The following is a 14,080-nucleotide window of genomic DNA, read 5'->3' as shown; positions in this document are numbered from 1 at the left end:
GGCCTCAGTGTCTGCCCCTGCCCTCTGAAGCTACACAGGACAGTGTTAGTCTTTCTTTCCTATGGCAGATTTTACATATTTGAAGGCAGTTTCTCCCTACAACTTCTTGAGGCTGATGCTCAGTTTTTATGCAGTATGGTTCCTGGAATCCCATTCTTCTGGTTATCTGTCTCTGGGTCCACATGGTTTCAACTTAGAATCCAGTGGCCAGATTAGAATATAGTTATTTCCCATGGGATTTGATCATTTGCTCTGGCACAAACTCATTCAGTCCTTTGTTCTACTGCTCAGGTTTGAGGCAGGAAGAGGCCTGGAATCACTAGTCCCCTTAGCATCCCTGCTAAACCCCTGTAGTAGGCCTCCTCACCTCTGTTCCATGTTGGAAAGGCATATTTTTCAGGTAGAGACTTCCATTGGCAAGCTTTAAGCCCCACCCAGTTCCCATTAACAATACCCAAATCACTCTGACTCTGGAATTTACAGCATTAAAATCCTAGAGTCTAAGTGAGACTTTCCTTTTATTTAATTCTAATGATAGTGGTTATTGACTTGAAGTACATTGTATTTTTGAATGCTATGCTGGTATTAATACTTATTTCTTTTACAGTGCTTTATAACATTGGCTACCAGTAGGGGGATTGAATTTCAAAATTCTCATGGCATTTTGTGCCTTTTCATAATTACCAAATGGCACATATTTGTCTAGTATACTTTTTCGTGTAGAACAAATGCTTTTTTGCATTGCTATTTAGCATTTTCCAAGTGCCACCATCATGAGACAAATTGACATCATGAATTAATATTTTTGGAGAACCCACAGGGTGCCTGCTGCTGTGCCTGTCTGTTTATAAAAACTCCATCCATTGAGCACAGCTCTGCATGCTCAGCGCCTTTACCCAGTTCATTTAGGAGCAGCTGCAGTCCTTGCAAAGTGAAAAACCACATGTCCTCTGGGGTTTCAGGGGAACTGAATGCATTTCCACCCCCTGTAAATTAGCTAGCTCCTCACTGTTGGTGTCTCTATGATTATGACTCTCTTAATAATTAATACAGTATCATCCTTCATGAAGAACATATGTAGGATAGATTTATTAGGTTGTTTTTGCCCAAGCATATAGTTATTTGAATTTCCCTTCCCATTCACTTGATTTCTTCTTTGCTTAGGTAGTTTAAATATTTAAGCTGGTTGCTTCTCAGTAGATCAGTTGAGATATTTGGTAATTAATTCTGCAGAGGACAGAAATGTTTTCTCCTCTTCATTTTTATATTATTTAATTAAATAAAAGAGCCCAAAGCCAGTTGCATATAAAAGAACCTTAGATAAAGCATGCTTTGTTTTCCTCATTCATGAATGAAGGTAATAATTATGTTGTAGCACATCTGTGTACCATTTAAAAAAAACTTTTTTTAAATGGCAAGCCCTGGCTATGTATGTGTTATCTTAGTTTCTTTTTCACCTAGATTGTGATAGTTTATATTCCTATGATATTGAAGTCTGAGCCTGGAAAGACTTAGCATTTGGTTGGTTGGACACTCATGCGTTGTGATGTTTGTCCCACCTAAGTTTGAGGCCTCTGAATTCAAAGGACTGGGTGTGAAATCTTGTGGTAAAAGGTTCATGAAACCTTTGGCACTTCTAATCACTACCAATGATAATAACTAGTAGGGAATTAGGAAGTATGGATTTCTAACTTGATTTATGTATTGAAACAAATAGAGTTTTTGAAAGAGATCAATTTTGATGAAAATGGAAGGGAATTCATATATGTTTCTTTTTCTAAATGTGTTTGGAAATGTGAGAAGAGCCCAAAGACAGTGCTTCTTATCCCCTTAAAGTCAAACTCAAAGCTCCTGTACACAGTCCTAGAGTGTATCTAGTAAGCTGTATGTACTCAGTGCTTGACATTTTTAGGACAGTTTCTAGTTCTACTGTCAATTTTCCCTCAGTCAAATTAAAGTTTAATTTTAGTTATAGGTAAGACCTGAATAGCTAGTTAAAATAGCACCCCTACATGCCTTCTCTAATTGGAAGATTTAGAGTTGAATATGAAAGTGGCCTAGGAAAAAATCAATTTCCGTGATTATGAAGTTTAAACTGGATCCAATATCTTAGAAATGAGTGTCTTACAATAAACATGCTCCAAGAGTGATTTCTGCTGTAATTGAAATGTATTGTAATTTTAAGGGGAATGACAGGGAAATCGAAGTGAGTATATTATAAAGAACATATCACCCTGGCTGTGATTCTTAATGAGGTTAAGCAACATTATTAATAGAGTAGCTTTTTTACCCATAAATTTTAAGAAATGTAAAACTTTATTAGCACTTGTTTTTTAAGCTACTTTTATATTTATGGTATAATAGTGACATACTTGGCAAGAATACCATTGGCTGAGATGTTCTCCCAAATTTGCATACACACACACACACACACACACACGCAAACTGGGGAAACCAATGACTAAAGTAAAAAAGATAAATCATTTATATAGTTAGTAGTTTGCCATGACTGCTCTATCAAATAATCACAAAGTTAATGACTTAAAACAATACAAATTTACTATCTTGAGATCTAGGAGTCAGAAGTCTGAAATGGGTCTCAATAGGCTAAATCAAGGTATTGGCAGGGCTGCATTCCTCCTGGAGACTCCGGGGAAGTTCCATTTCCTTGCCTTTTCCAGCTTCTAGAGGCTGCACATACTCCTTGGCTTATCGGTCCTTTCCATCTTCAAAGCCCGTAATGCCCAGCTGAGTCTCACACTGCATCTCTCACTGATTCTTCTGCCTCCCTCTTTGACTTATAAGGACCCTTATGATTTCATGGTGGCCAACAGAATCATCCTGGATTATTTCACCAATCTCAAGATCATCGGGTTAGCAACCTTAATTCTTTCTGAACTTTAATTCTCTCTAGCCAATCAACATTCCATATCATAGGTTCCAGAAATTAGGATGTGGATGTCTTTAGTGAGGCATTATTCTGCCTACTGCTTTATTTGACCTACATTTTAACATGATTATTCTGGGTGATAATAGCCATGGAGGTGGTGAGAAGTGACAGGATCCTGTTTTGAAGATAATTTGACGACCTGTTAAATGTAGGATGTGAGAATAAGAGAAGTATCCTGTGGATGGTACAACGTTTTTGGTCTAAGCAGTAGGAAAAATAGTGACCAGTAATTAGGGTGAAGAACACTACCAGAAGAGCAGGTTAGTACTTCAGTGTTCAGTTTATGGAAGGCTGGGAATGCCTTTCCCTCTAAAGCAGCAGTTTCCCAGGTGCCTGATAGTGATTCTAGTTTGTAGATCCATCCCTTAGGCCAGAGGTATAGGCCCTATGGGAATTCCTACCAAGGAACTACTTCCGGGATTCATTTGCCACCCTCTACTTCCCTTCTCCTGTCTATGTAAAAAAAGAGAAGCACTGTCTTTTTGAAAACTCTTCCCCCCTTTCTGAGCAACTTCTAGGATAGCTGAGTTGTCATCAGGTTGTATTTGCTGGATAAGGACTGGGAGGGCAATAAAGAAGAAATAGCTTATTTTTTTGCCTTTGTAATAACTTCTGGTCTTCCCGCAGCTTATGACCTACTAGATCAGAGAGATTATTTACATTTTAAGATATTCCTGAACCTGCTTCACATGACTTCTTTTGCCAGACCATCCTGTACTGTCTATGTCAATACTTACATACACGAAATGTAAGAAATGAGTGTTTCCTCCAGTACTGCGCCTTTGGGAAACATCCTTTTTCTGCAGGGATTCCAGGTACTTCCAAGCAAAATTAGCTCTAAGTGGCAGGTCCATATTATTACTGGGCTTTTATTTCTTGTTTCTGGGAACCGAAGATTCCTTTCAAAGACCTCCTGGAAGTAGATTATTAGTTGTTCCAGTGGCTTCTGCAGCCAAAGAGGCCTTGGAGAACTTGAAATAACAACAGTTAACATATATTAGGAGAGTTTATTATGTTCTGGGTGTTACGTTAAGCACTTTCATGGTTTACATTATTTAGTTATCAACAAGTCAATTAAATCGTAGGGATTATTTTGGCAACATTTTGCAATTGGAGTAATTGAAGCTAAGAAAGGCAAGTACAGATAGGAAGTAGTGGTGCTGGAGTTCCAAAGCAGGTAATCTGACTTTGAAATCATACTTCTAACCTCTGTACTGTATTTTTTGCCCCAAATTGATCCCTGCCCTCTATTTGTACTTGATATTATTGTGTGTGATTGGTGTTAACCCGTCCCTAAAATGTCCCATAGCTGGCTTTCTGCCCTTCTGTGTGTACTTCTCAAAAAAACTAGACCTAACAGTCCAAGAAGGAAGGAGGTCCTGGCCAAAAGGTCCACCTTTGCTCCTGCATCTGGTTCGTCCCTCAGGCACCTGAGCCCTGATCATGGCCGGAAATTGAGTGCTGCTGCCATCTGCAGCATACCCATATCGCCAACTAGTCCTCTTCCCTTCAGTTTCTGTTGAACACCTGACTGCAGAAGTCCTGCTGATCTCTCAAAAGAACCTCTGTCCTGAGCACTGTGCAGCCACTCAGCCCATCACTGATTTATCTTCATTTAGCAGCACAAGAAAAATGACTGCTTCCTCTGACATAACTTGGTGACTGTTGATGCAACCCTGATTTTATTTAGGAGCAGGCTTCCTAGTACATGACTTGACTGCAAGCTTCCTGAAGACATGGGTTGTGTGTTTTGTTCACTGTAGTATCCTTAGCGCCAAGCAAAGAACTGGGAACTGAGTGAATTCTTGTTGAACAATCAGATTGTGCATGTGTATATTCTACCATGTGTACATGTACCTTATGGGGAAACTCAGGTGTCTGTACCCTAATAATGCTTGTAGGCCATTGCCCCTGGACACCACAGAAGAGCCACCAAACAACAACACAGTTTCAGGCACCCTCAGCTGACTCAGAAACAGCCATTCTGCACCTACTCAGTGGGGAAGGTTTGGGTTTTTAATGCTACATCCCATAAAGCCTAGCCCTTGTCCTGACTGGACCTAAACTTAGGAAGTGTAAAGGTTGTCAGCTAATGGCAACCACAACCAAGAAGTGGTGGAGAGATGCCCCCCCATACAGGAGGTTTTAAGCACTAGCCGAGAGTGGAAAATACCTTCTTTGACAAAGTTAGTGATGCCATCAAATATTTCTGTCTTCCATCACTTTATTTCCCTGAGGACTTACGTCCACTCAGTGGACTGGAACTTGCAGCCCCTTCCCTGAGATTCTTGATGTTTCCAGGTTACCTTAGGAATTTATCTTGCTCTGTACTCACACCACCACCTCCCAAATAATGAACAGAATTCTGTGTTTGGGTGAAGACTTTGACAATATGCCTTGAGAATTCACCCTTATCCAGGTGTCCATTGTGCTGCATGCAGGAGGAGTACTGAGGATTGCATTATCTTTGATTTCCCCTCCCCTGCCTATGCACACACACACACGAAACTTCTTCTGTGAGATTATATTATTTCTGGCCAGGTGAGAAAATGATGCAGAAACAATTAAAACAATGATCTCTCTGCAGTGTGACACCTATTTTAATTTGTTGATGAAACTGTTGCTATGAACTGTTAACAAATGCAAAATTGTTTGTTCACTTGACACACAGGTAAAATATATGTATCCATTGCTAAACAGTCCTTGGTTTCTCTCTTTATTTTTCCAGGCAAGAAAACTGATCAGTGACTTTGCCATTATCTTGTCTATCCTCATCTTTTGTGTAATAGATGCCCTGGTAGGTGTGGATACTCCAAAACTAATTGTGCCAAGCGAGTTCAAGGTTGGTGAACTTCCATCTTTTGGTCTTCCTGCCACTCTTTAGGTTTCTCTCCTTCCCCCATTCTAGTTTGTCATCTCTCTCTTTGAGTTACTTTTATACAGTTATCCTTTTTTTATTATTATTATTTTAAATGTTCTTGCTAGGTGCTTATATACATTTTGTCTATTTTTTCACTAAAATTAAATACCTTACTAGGATCAGATGCAAGGTTCACATTATATTGATTTTTATTGAAAGATACCTTATAATAACATTACAAAGTTTGCTTTATTTTTTAGAGCATTTTAGAATAGCCAAAGTATTTTCATACAACTTATCACCTTCATGTAACTATTCATGTAATAATTCTAGGATGCAATGTAACTATTGATTTTATGAAGTTGAGATTGAAGCTCATAATGACCAAGATTACATTACTAATTCAATTATTTTTTCCTGCCATATAAACACACATTTATATGTAATTGTGCAGTTTATTGTAAAGAATATACAGGAGTTCATTTTATAAACCTTTTTGGTATATATAGGCCAAATGGGTAAATTTTACATTTCAGTCATTCTTAAATATGCCACCTAATTTTCCATTATAAGTCTCCCACCTATTTTCTAGAATCCTTCTAGCCTCTCTATCCATCACTGAGACTATATACTTGCTAATAAAAATTAAACTAACTGTAGTTTTAGCTTAATAACTACTATAAGGAAGAGCTAGCTATCTATGTTAAAGGAAACAGAATAGTCTTTTGCATTATCTCTGTCATCTCATATTCATTAGCAAAAATAAATTCTCATTCATTCAGTCATTAGTTCATTTAAGTCAATACTCTTTGAAAGTTTGCTTTGAATCAGGCCCTGTACCAGGGATTTGGAATGCACTGGTAAGCAAGACAAAGTTCCTTCTCTTACAAGCTCACAACCTGGTAAAGGTAGTAAAATGGGGATAGATTCAGAGATGGAGTATGAGTAGTGAAATGGAAGACAGAAATAGAAATATCTTTGCATATTCTTTGGATATCTTTGGATAAGCAGTGAGACATTCTTGATAGTAAATGTGTTCATAGACAGGCTTCCATTTTAGTTTATTTGCATTGTATAAAGTTAGGAAAAGGACAGGAAAGTATGTTTCTTTGTAGTAGAGATATAGATCTACTGACAGAAGATAGATGGAGAGCTGGAAAAATGATCACAGTTTTCATTTTTTGTGATATTTCTGAGGATTTAGCCAGCTATTCCAAGTCATTTTTCCTATGTAAAATAAGAAAGACTGGAGTGTTTAAATACATTCAATGATAACATATAAAATATTTGTAGTGTTTTATATATTGTGAAACTATTGGAACTTGGCAGTGTTGGAAACAAGTTTAGTATAATTGCTGAAACCCATGAACAAAATTTGTGGTGGATTTGTAATTTTTTGCTTACCTCTTTGCTGAATGTTATACATTTGTGTTTTCCTTACAGCTGCTCCTTAAACTTAAATCACTCCCATCTGAGTCCCTATCTGAGATCATCCTAAGTGCACAAAGTGGCATTTACTTCTTTTCTAACAGCCTGTATTCTCAGTCTCCTTCATTTAAAATACTGACCTAAAAATAACCTCCTTTAGGAATTTTTTGGTGAATAATCTTCTTCATCCAACCAATCAGTCAGACAGTTTCTATTTTTCAATATGTTGTCTGTCCAAAAATAAAAGTGTGTCTCCCCCATTGATTTTTCACCAAATAGTATGTATTAATATTGTTTTGAAAAATGTTTTCTTGCTTCTTTAAGCCAACAAGTCCAAACCGAGGTTGGTTTGTTCCACCATTTGGAGGAAACCCCTGGTGGGTGTACCTTGCAGCTGCCATCCCTGCCTTGCTGGTTACCATTCTGATTTTCATGGACCAGCAAATCACAGCCGTGATTGTAAACCGGAAAGAACATAAACTCAAGGTAAATGTTCATAATAATGGTTACCATTGCCTTCTACTTGTAGAACTTGAAAATACTAATTGATTCAAAACCAAGTCAGTTTTATTGGGAGTTATATTATAGCTGATGTTCTTTAAGACTTAGCAGAGTCATAGATCACCTTGTGCACACATCACCTCAATGTAATACTTTAGGAAGACCTCATTTAAACCCCAAAAAAGTTGTTTCAAATGTTATTTCCTTTGTCACCAAAGAGGGCAGTATAAACTGTTTACCACTCAGCCATTGTCATCCTACATTCATTTTAATATGGTAGTGGTCCTAATGAAGACAATGACATGTGCTTTTTCTCAAACTACTGAAAAAAAATATGGGTTTTCTTTTTTAATCTGTTGGCTTGGTAAGTAACAATAAATTTTCTATTGTTGAACCAACTTTGAAACTGGTAGTACATAGTTTCTGTTTTATACATAGTTGGATTCCATTTGTGTGTGTGTGTGTGTGTGTGTGTGTGTGTGTATGATTTTTGCATCTCTGTTTAAGCATGATATTGGCCTCTTGCAGTGTCCCTGCCTAATTTTCATATCAGGAATATACTGTCCTTATAAAATGATCTGAGGAGTGTTTCTCCTCCTATTCCACTCCCCTCCCATTCTATAAAATTGAAAATAATGTTCTCTTTATTGGGTATAACATGCCAATTATTCTTTTCTTTGAATGACCAGCTATGCTTGTAAAACTATCTGGTCTGGTGTGGAATTTATGAAACAGATGAGCAAAATGTTTTAATGGCTATAAAACATTCAAAATTTCTGTTTTTCTATTTTAGTAACATTTCTAATTTTTTTCATTTCCTTCATATTTTCAATTTATTGGTATGTTTTTATTATCTTTTGTCATATTTCTGATCTGATCTGTTAGTTTTTCCTTTAAATTCCTAATTTGGATGTACTGATTTGTGGTTTTTATTTCCCTTGATCAATCTAGCCTGAGGTTTGTTAATTTTATTAGTCTTTTTCAAAGCAGTTTTTTACTATATTGATTTCCTGTACTATTTCTCTGTTTTCTATTAATATTTACTTTATTTGTTTTGAACTAAGTGCATCCACATTTATATTTATCTTTTCAGTAAATTGAACTTTTTATGTGACTTGTTTCTGGTAATGCTTTTTGCCTTAAAGTTTATTTTATTTTGTACTAACAAAGCTCTAGTAACTTTTAGTTTTCACTTGCCTGATATGTATATTTCCATTCCTTTATTTTCAGCCTACCTGATGTCTTGTGTCTCTTTGTAAATAACACATAGCTGGACTTCTAAAAATTCCATTTTTACAATCTTTGCTTTTAACTAAAGTGCTTAATTCATTTAAATTGATGGCATGACTGATAGATTTGGATTCAGTTTTACCACATTATTTTTCCTTTCTATTTGTCTAACTTTCTCTATGTTTTTTTCTTTTTAATTCTCCTTTCCTTTCCTCTAAGTTGATACAATTTTGTTTTTCTTATTTTCTTTGTTCAACTTTATTTTCTATTAATTTGGAAGTTATGCATTTTATTTTTCTTTCAGGGGCTATACAGCATATTTTAAGATCTAAAGTTAGTATTTTTACCCTTCTTCTTAATAATGCTGAGGGCTAACGAATGCTTCAATTTTTATATTTCTTCATGAGTCATGTGCTGTTATTCTCCAGATTTTATAGCTATCTGGATTTTTAATTAGACATGGTCAATTTTTAGAGTTATGTACAAGCTTACTATTTCCTTTGCTCATTTTCTTTCTTTCTCTCTTTCTTTTTTTGTATTTCAGACCTTCCTTTTTGGACTATTTTCCTTAGGCTGAATTATTTCCCTTAAAAAGCACTTATCTGCCAGATTTTTGAGATTTCCTCCTATGAGAGTATTTTGGTGGTAAACTCTCTCATTTGTGTTGGCTTCAAAGTATTTGTTTCATTCTTATTCTTGAACGGTAGTTTCTCTGAATATATAGTATAGGTTGAAAATTAATGTTTATAAAACTAATACTTACACTAATACAATGTTTTGTTTTTCCCAACATTTGGAAGCTATTTTACATTATTTTTGACTTGGATAAAAATGAACTGTCGGTTTAATTCTCATTACTTTGAAAGTATCATTTTTTTCTTTTGGATGCTTTTATAATCTTTATTGTCTTGATTCTGGAGTTTCACTATAACTTGTATGATAATAGATTTATTTTTATTACATATTGGATGATTGGGCTTCCTCATTCTTTGTGTCTTTTACCAATTATGGAATATTGTAAGCTTTTGACTCTTCTAAAAACTTACAAGTAGAATTTCATTATACATCCCATCTTGTGCTCCATTTCTACTAACCTGTTTTGTTTTGTTTTTTCACATTTCCTATCCCTTGGTTTCTGTGTTATGTTTGGGGTAATTTCTTCAGATATTTCTTTTTGCTAATTCTTTTTTCCGTTGGTTCAAATCTAATACCAAAGTAGTCCATTGAATTTTTTCTTTCAATAATTGTTTTTTTAAAATTTTGAAGTCCTATTTTGTTCTTTTTGAAATATTCCTATTCAATAATGATAACCCCTAACTTCTTTATTATTCTTCAGTATACTCCTTTATTTATTATTTTATATTTTTGCAGTCTTTACAGGTTTGATTTAGAACATTATTTCCTCAGCTGACTTACTCCTGGTGTCTTTTGTTCTCATATATTTAGTGATTTAAAAACATATTGTGAGTTCATCTTTCTATGCAATGTTTTAAAGCCTTCCAGAGATTTTGTTTGCTTCTGGGAGGCATAGGAGAGGTCAGCCAACCCAGGAACACTTTTTAAAATTTATTCTTATAAAAATATTTTATTATGAAAAATTTTAAACATTTATAAAAATAGACAGAATTGTATAACCCCAGATGTTTATTACCCAATCTAACAATTATCAACTCGTATCCAATCTTGAATTATTTACATCCCCTTCCTTTAATAATACTTTTATTATTCCCTTCCTTTAATACTTTGAAGTAAGTGTAAAGAACATTCCATATTATTCACACAGCTTACAGTTTGCATTTCTAAAGATAAGATGTCCTTAAAAGCATGACCACAATACCATTATCAGTCTAAAAGAAGTTAATAAACTTTCTTAATATCATCAACTATCCAGTCAATATTTAAATTTATGAATGTGTCATAAATACAGTAAACTTTAAAAATATAATTTATTTGTTTAAATCTGGATCCAAATAAAGTTCGGACATTATTATCTTAAATCTTGTATAAACATTAAGTTCATATATTTCCCCCTCCATCTACCTGTTTGTTCTCCCTTGTAATTTATTTGTTGAGGAAAATCAGGTTTGTGTTTCTGTTTATCTTTTACTATATAACAAGCCACCTGAAAACATAGTGATTTAAAACAATAATTTGTTATCATCTCTCATGTTTCTTTGGGTTGACAGGGCTCAGCTGGATACTTCTTGCCCAAGGTCTCTCCTGCTGCTGCAGTTAGATAGTGACTGAGGCTGATGCCCCCTAAAGGCCTGACTGGGCAGAATGTCCAAGATGGCTTCTCACTCACTCCCAGGTCTCACATAACCCGTATCTTGATATTCCTTGGTGTGTCTGTCTCTTTTCTCTCTCCCCACATGGTATCTGATCCTTTGGAGCCTTTTCATGCTTTTTTTTAACATGACAGTCTTGGGTCATTTGCACTTACTGCATGGCAAGTGACTTCCAAGAATTAAGAAGTGGAAGATGAGAGGCTGTTTCAAAGTTATACCTGCAACTGGCACAGCTTTTCCTCTTCACTTTGCCATAGTTGATCAGCCAAAATTGCCAGAGGGCCAGCCTCCATTCAAGGGGGTGAGGAAGGATTCCTTTGTTGATGGAGGAATTGCAGTTTTACACTATAGAAAAATATGTGGGAACGGAGATATTTTTCCTGCCACATTTGTGGCAGAATTTGTCATGGTCTGGATCTTGGTGATTGCTTTCCTGTGGTATCATTTAGCATGTTCTCTTGTCCTCTCTATTTCCTTTAAATTGGTCATTGGATCTAGAAGCTTGATGAAGTATAGTTTTGATATTTTATATCTATATCTATTTCATTTGAGGATGGGGTGGCAAGATGTTCCTAGAAGGTCAGGAACACTTTACACAGCATTTTTGGCCTAAGGTTTTCCAGACCCCAGAGATAGTGTGAATTCCAGCCCGAAACTCAGTTGTGGGTTTATGGTTAAGAATATCTTTGGAAATTCTTTTTATTCTTTTCTTACAGCATTATATCTAGTGGCTAGGCCAAGAGAGACATGTATCCTCACTGTTATTCTCTGTAGGGTATTTTTTTTTTTCCTAGTGACTAACTGAGTATACTGTGTTTAAAGTGTCCTAGTTTTATCTTGGGACACATCTCCCATCTATATCCTTTCTCCCCCATATCACTAGGATTGGTCTCCTGTACCTAGAGTTCAGGTGGTCATTCCTTCTGATCCAGGCCTTAAACCTCTGCATAGCCTCTCAGGGCAGGCCTATATTCCAGGGCTTACTGACACTGTAGATTTACTCTTTCTTATTGCCATTATTTTTTGTCTCTAGGTTTTTCTCTTACTTCCTGGCAGATAAGCCATGATTTCTAAAAGATATTTTCTGTATCATGTCCAGGATTAGATGTTCTATACTGGGAGGGATTTTAGGGTTGTTTTTGTTTGAAAGGCTGGAAATGGATGTTGACTAATATATTTTATTCTGAAAAAAATTTGGAAACATACTCTTAGTTTTGATACATAGTTGGCCAGATTTGCTGTGTGTCTTTGGAGGTAAATGCCTATTGTTTTTGGCTCATTAAGTTTTATTAGTAAAGTTTAGATTTTGAATTTGGCAAATTTTAGGATTGATAACATATAAAATTTTTTTATTCTCCTATTCCCTATAGAAAACATTGGAAAATCAAGGCTTATTAAGATTTACTCCTTAAAATAGGAATTGAGTGTATTAAAAATAAGTTTTCATCACTTTTGGAATTGCTTATTTGGAATCATTCCTTGGGCTAACAATAGTTACAGAATAAGTACATCTTTTGACACAAATCTAATGATACCAGTGGAGAAATCATCACAAATCAAAGGCTTTTCACTCTGGGTATTGTGTTGTTCACATTTTGTTAGGTTGAAAACTATAAAGGGCCTTGCTATGAAATTAATTCAAAAGAGAAACCTGAAACAGTGAGAGAGATGGAGGCATTTTGATATTAAAAGCAGCATGCTTTGGGCCTTAGCTTTGGCTTTGTGTCAAGTGGTCCCGGCTGGCTGGCTGCCCTGGATGAGATAGGATCCACCTTTCTGCTCTGCTGAACAGGTCTATATTGATGTAGGAAAGCCAAGGCACTTGGCTTATTTTAACTATCATTTGGGGTAGTTATGCCCCACATTATCCCTGCAGAGCACTCAGAAGCAAGCTGGGCTCAACAAGGTCATGACTTGCCCAGGGTCACTCGCTGAGTCACTGCAGAGGCAGGAAGAAAATCTGAGCTTCAGACTGCAGAGCACAGGGTACTTCTCACAAGGAAAGTGATTTTAAGTATGTGGGAGGGAGAAATAGTTTTGAATAGGCAGCTAGAAATAGATAGTAGGTGGTTTTAGCAACAAATTTTCTCTGTCCTCCAACCTTCCATTTGAGTGCATTTTCTTGGATAACTCTAAAATTTGCCCTGTTTTTATTTTCCCTTTCTATTCCTGCTCTGAAAACCTTAGAACCAGTCCTTTTATTTCACATCTAGACTATTTTAATGGTTTAGTCATTAGTTAATAACCGGTCTCCTTTGCTTCATTCCAAAAGCAGTAATTTTTTAAAGTGTTCTTCTATGTCAGTCCTGTATTTCTAAACCTTTACACCTTATTCCTTTAAATCTTTGTCCCTTGAAGAATGTCAGATTGCCTTAGCTTGCACTTATGTCTTTTTGTGGAAATATCTCAACCTAAATTTAAAAAGATTGTCTCTACGTATTGTACAACACTCTGGTCAGATTAACTGGTTTCTCCTCAAATCTGACAAGTTCTACTGTTCATTGTTCCAACTTTCCTCCCCTCCCCGGATGATCACCACTGATCAAAATCTTCCCCATCCTTTAAGATACTCTAGATATAAAAACTTGTCAGAGTAGCCTTCACTCTAGATGTAATTTCTATTGCTCTTGTTTTTGTTCTTAGTATATTTGTACTCCTCTGTGGCACTGGGCCCCTGATGTCTTGCATGGTAGTTATCTCATCTAATTACCTTAGTTCCTTTTCTGGGCCAAAACATCTTCAAGGCAAGGACCATGTTTTACTCCCCTGTCCAGCTCTCACGTGGTCCATCACAATGATTTCCATACGGTAGGTTCGGTAAAT

At 36.1% G+C, this 14,080-nt stretch overlaps 1 protein-coding gene across 5 annotated transcripts in view; it reads left to right on the top strand.

Moving 5' to 3' along the window:
* The window catches only part of SLC4A4 (solute carrier family 4 member 4), a 324,410-nt gene that overhangs the window by 279,312 nt on the left and 31,018 nt on the right, over positions 1-14,080 (top strand). For all 5 annotated transcript variants that reach the window (XM_073237483.1, XM_073237479.1, XM_073237482.1 and 2 more), the window contains 2 exons: positions 5,679-5,792; positions 7,563-7,724. In XM_073237483.1, the coding sequence (XP_073093584.1) occupies positions 5,679-5,792; positions 7,563-7,724 (276 nt within the window). The remainder of the gene's footprint in view (positions 1-5,678; positions 5,793-7,562; positions 7,725-14,080) is intronic.

This window comes from Manis javanica, chromosome 5, assembly GCF_040802235.1.
Source record: "Manis javanica isolate MJ-LG chromosome 5, MJ_LKY, whole genome shotgun sequence".
NCBI classification, from domain to species: Eukaryota; Metazoa; Chordata; class Mammalia; order Pholidota; family Manidae; genus Manis; species Manis javanica.
This window is presented reverse-complemented; position numbering and strand designations above follow the sequence as displayed.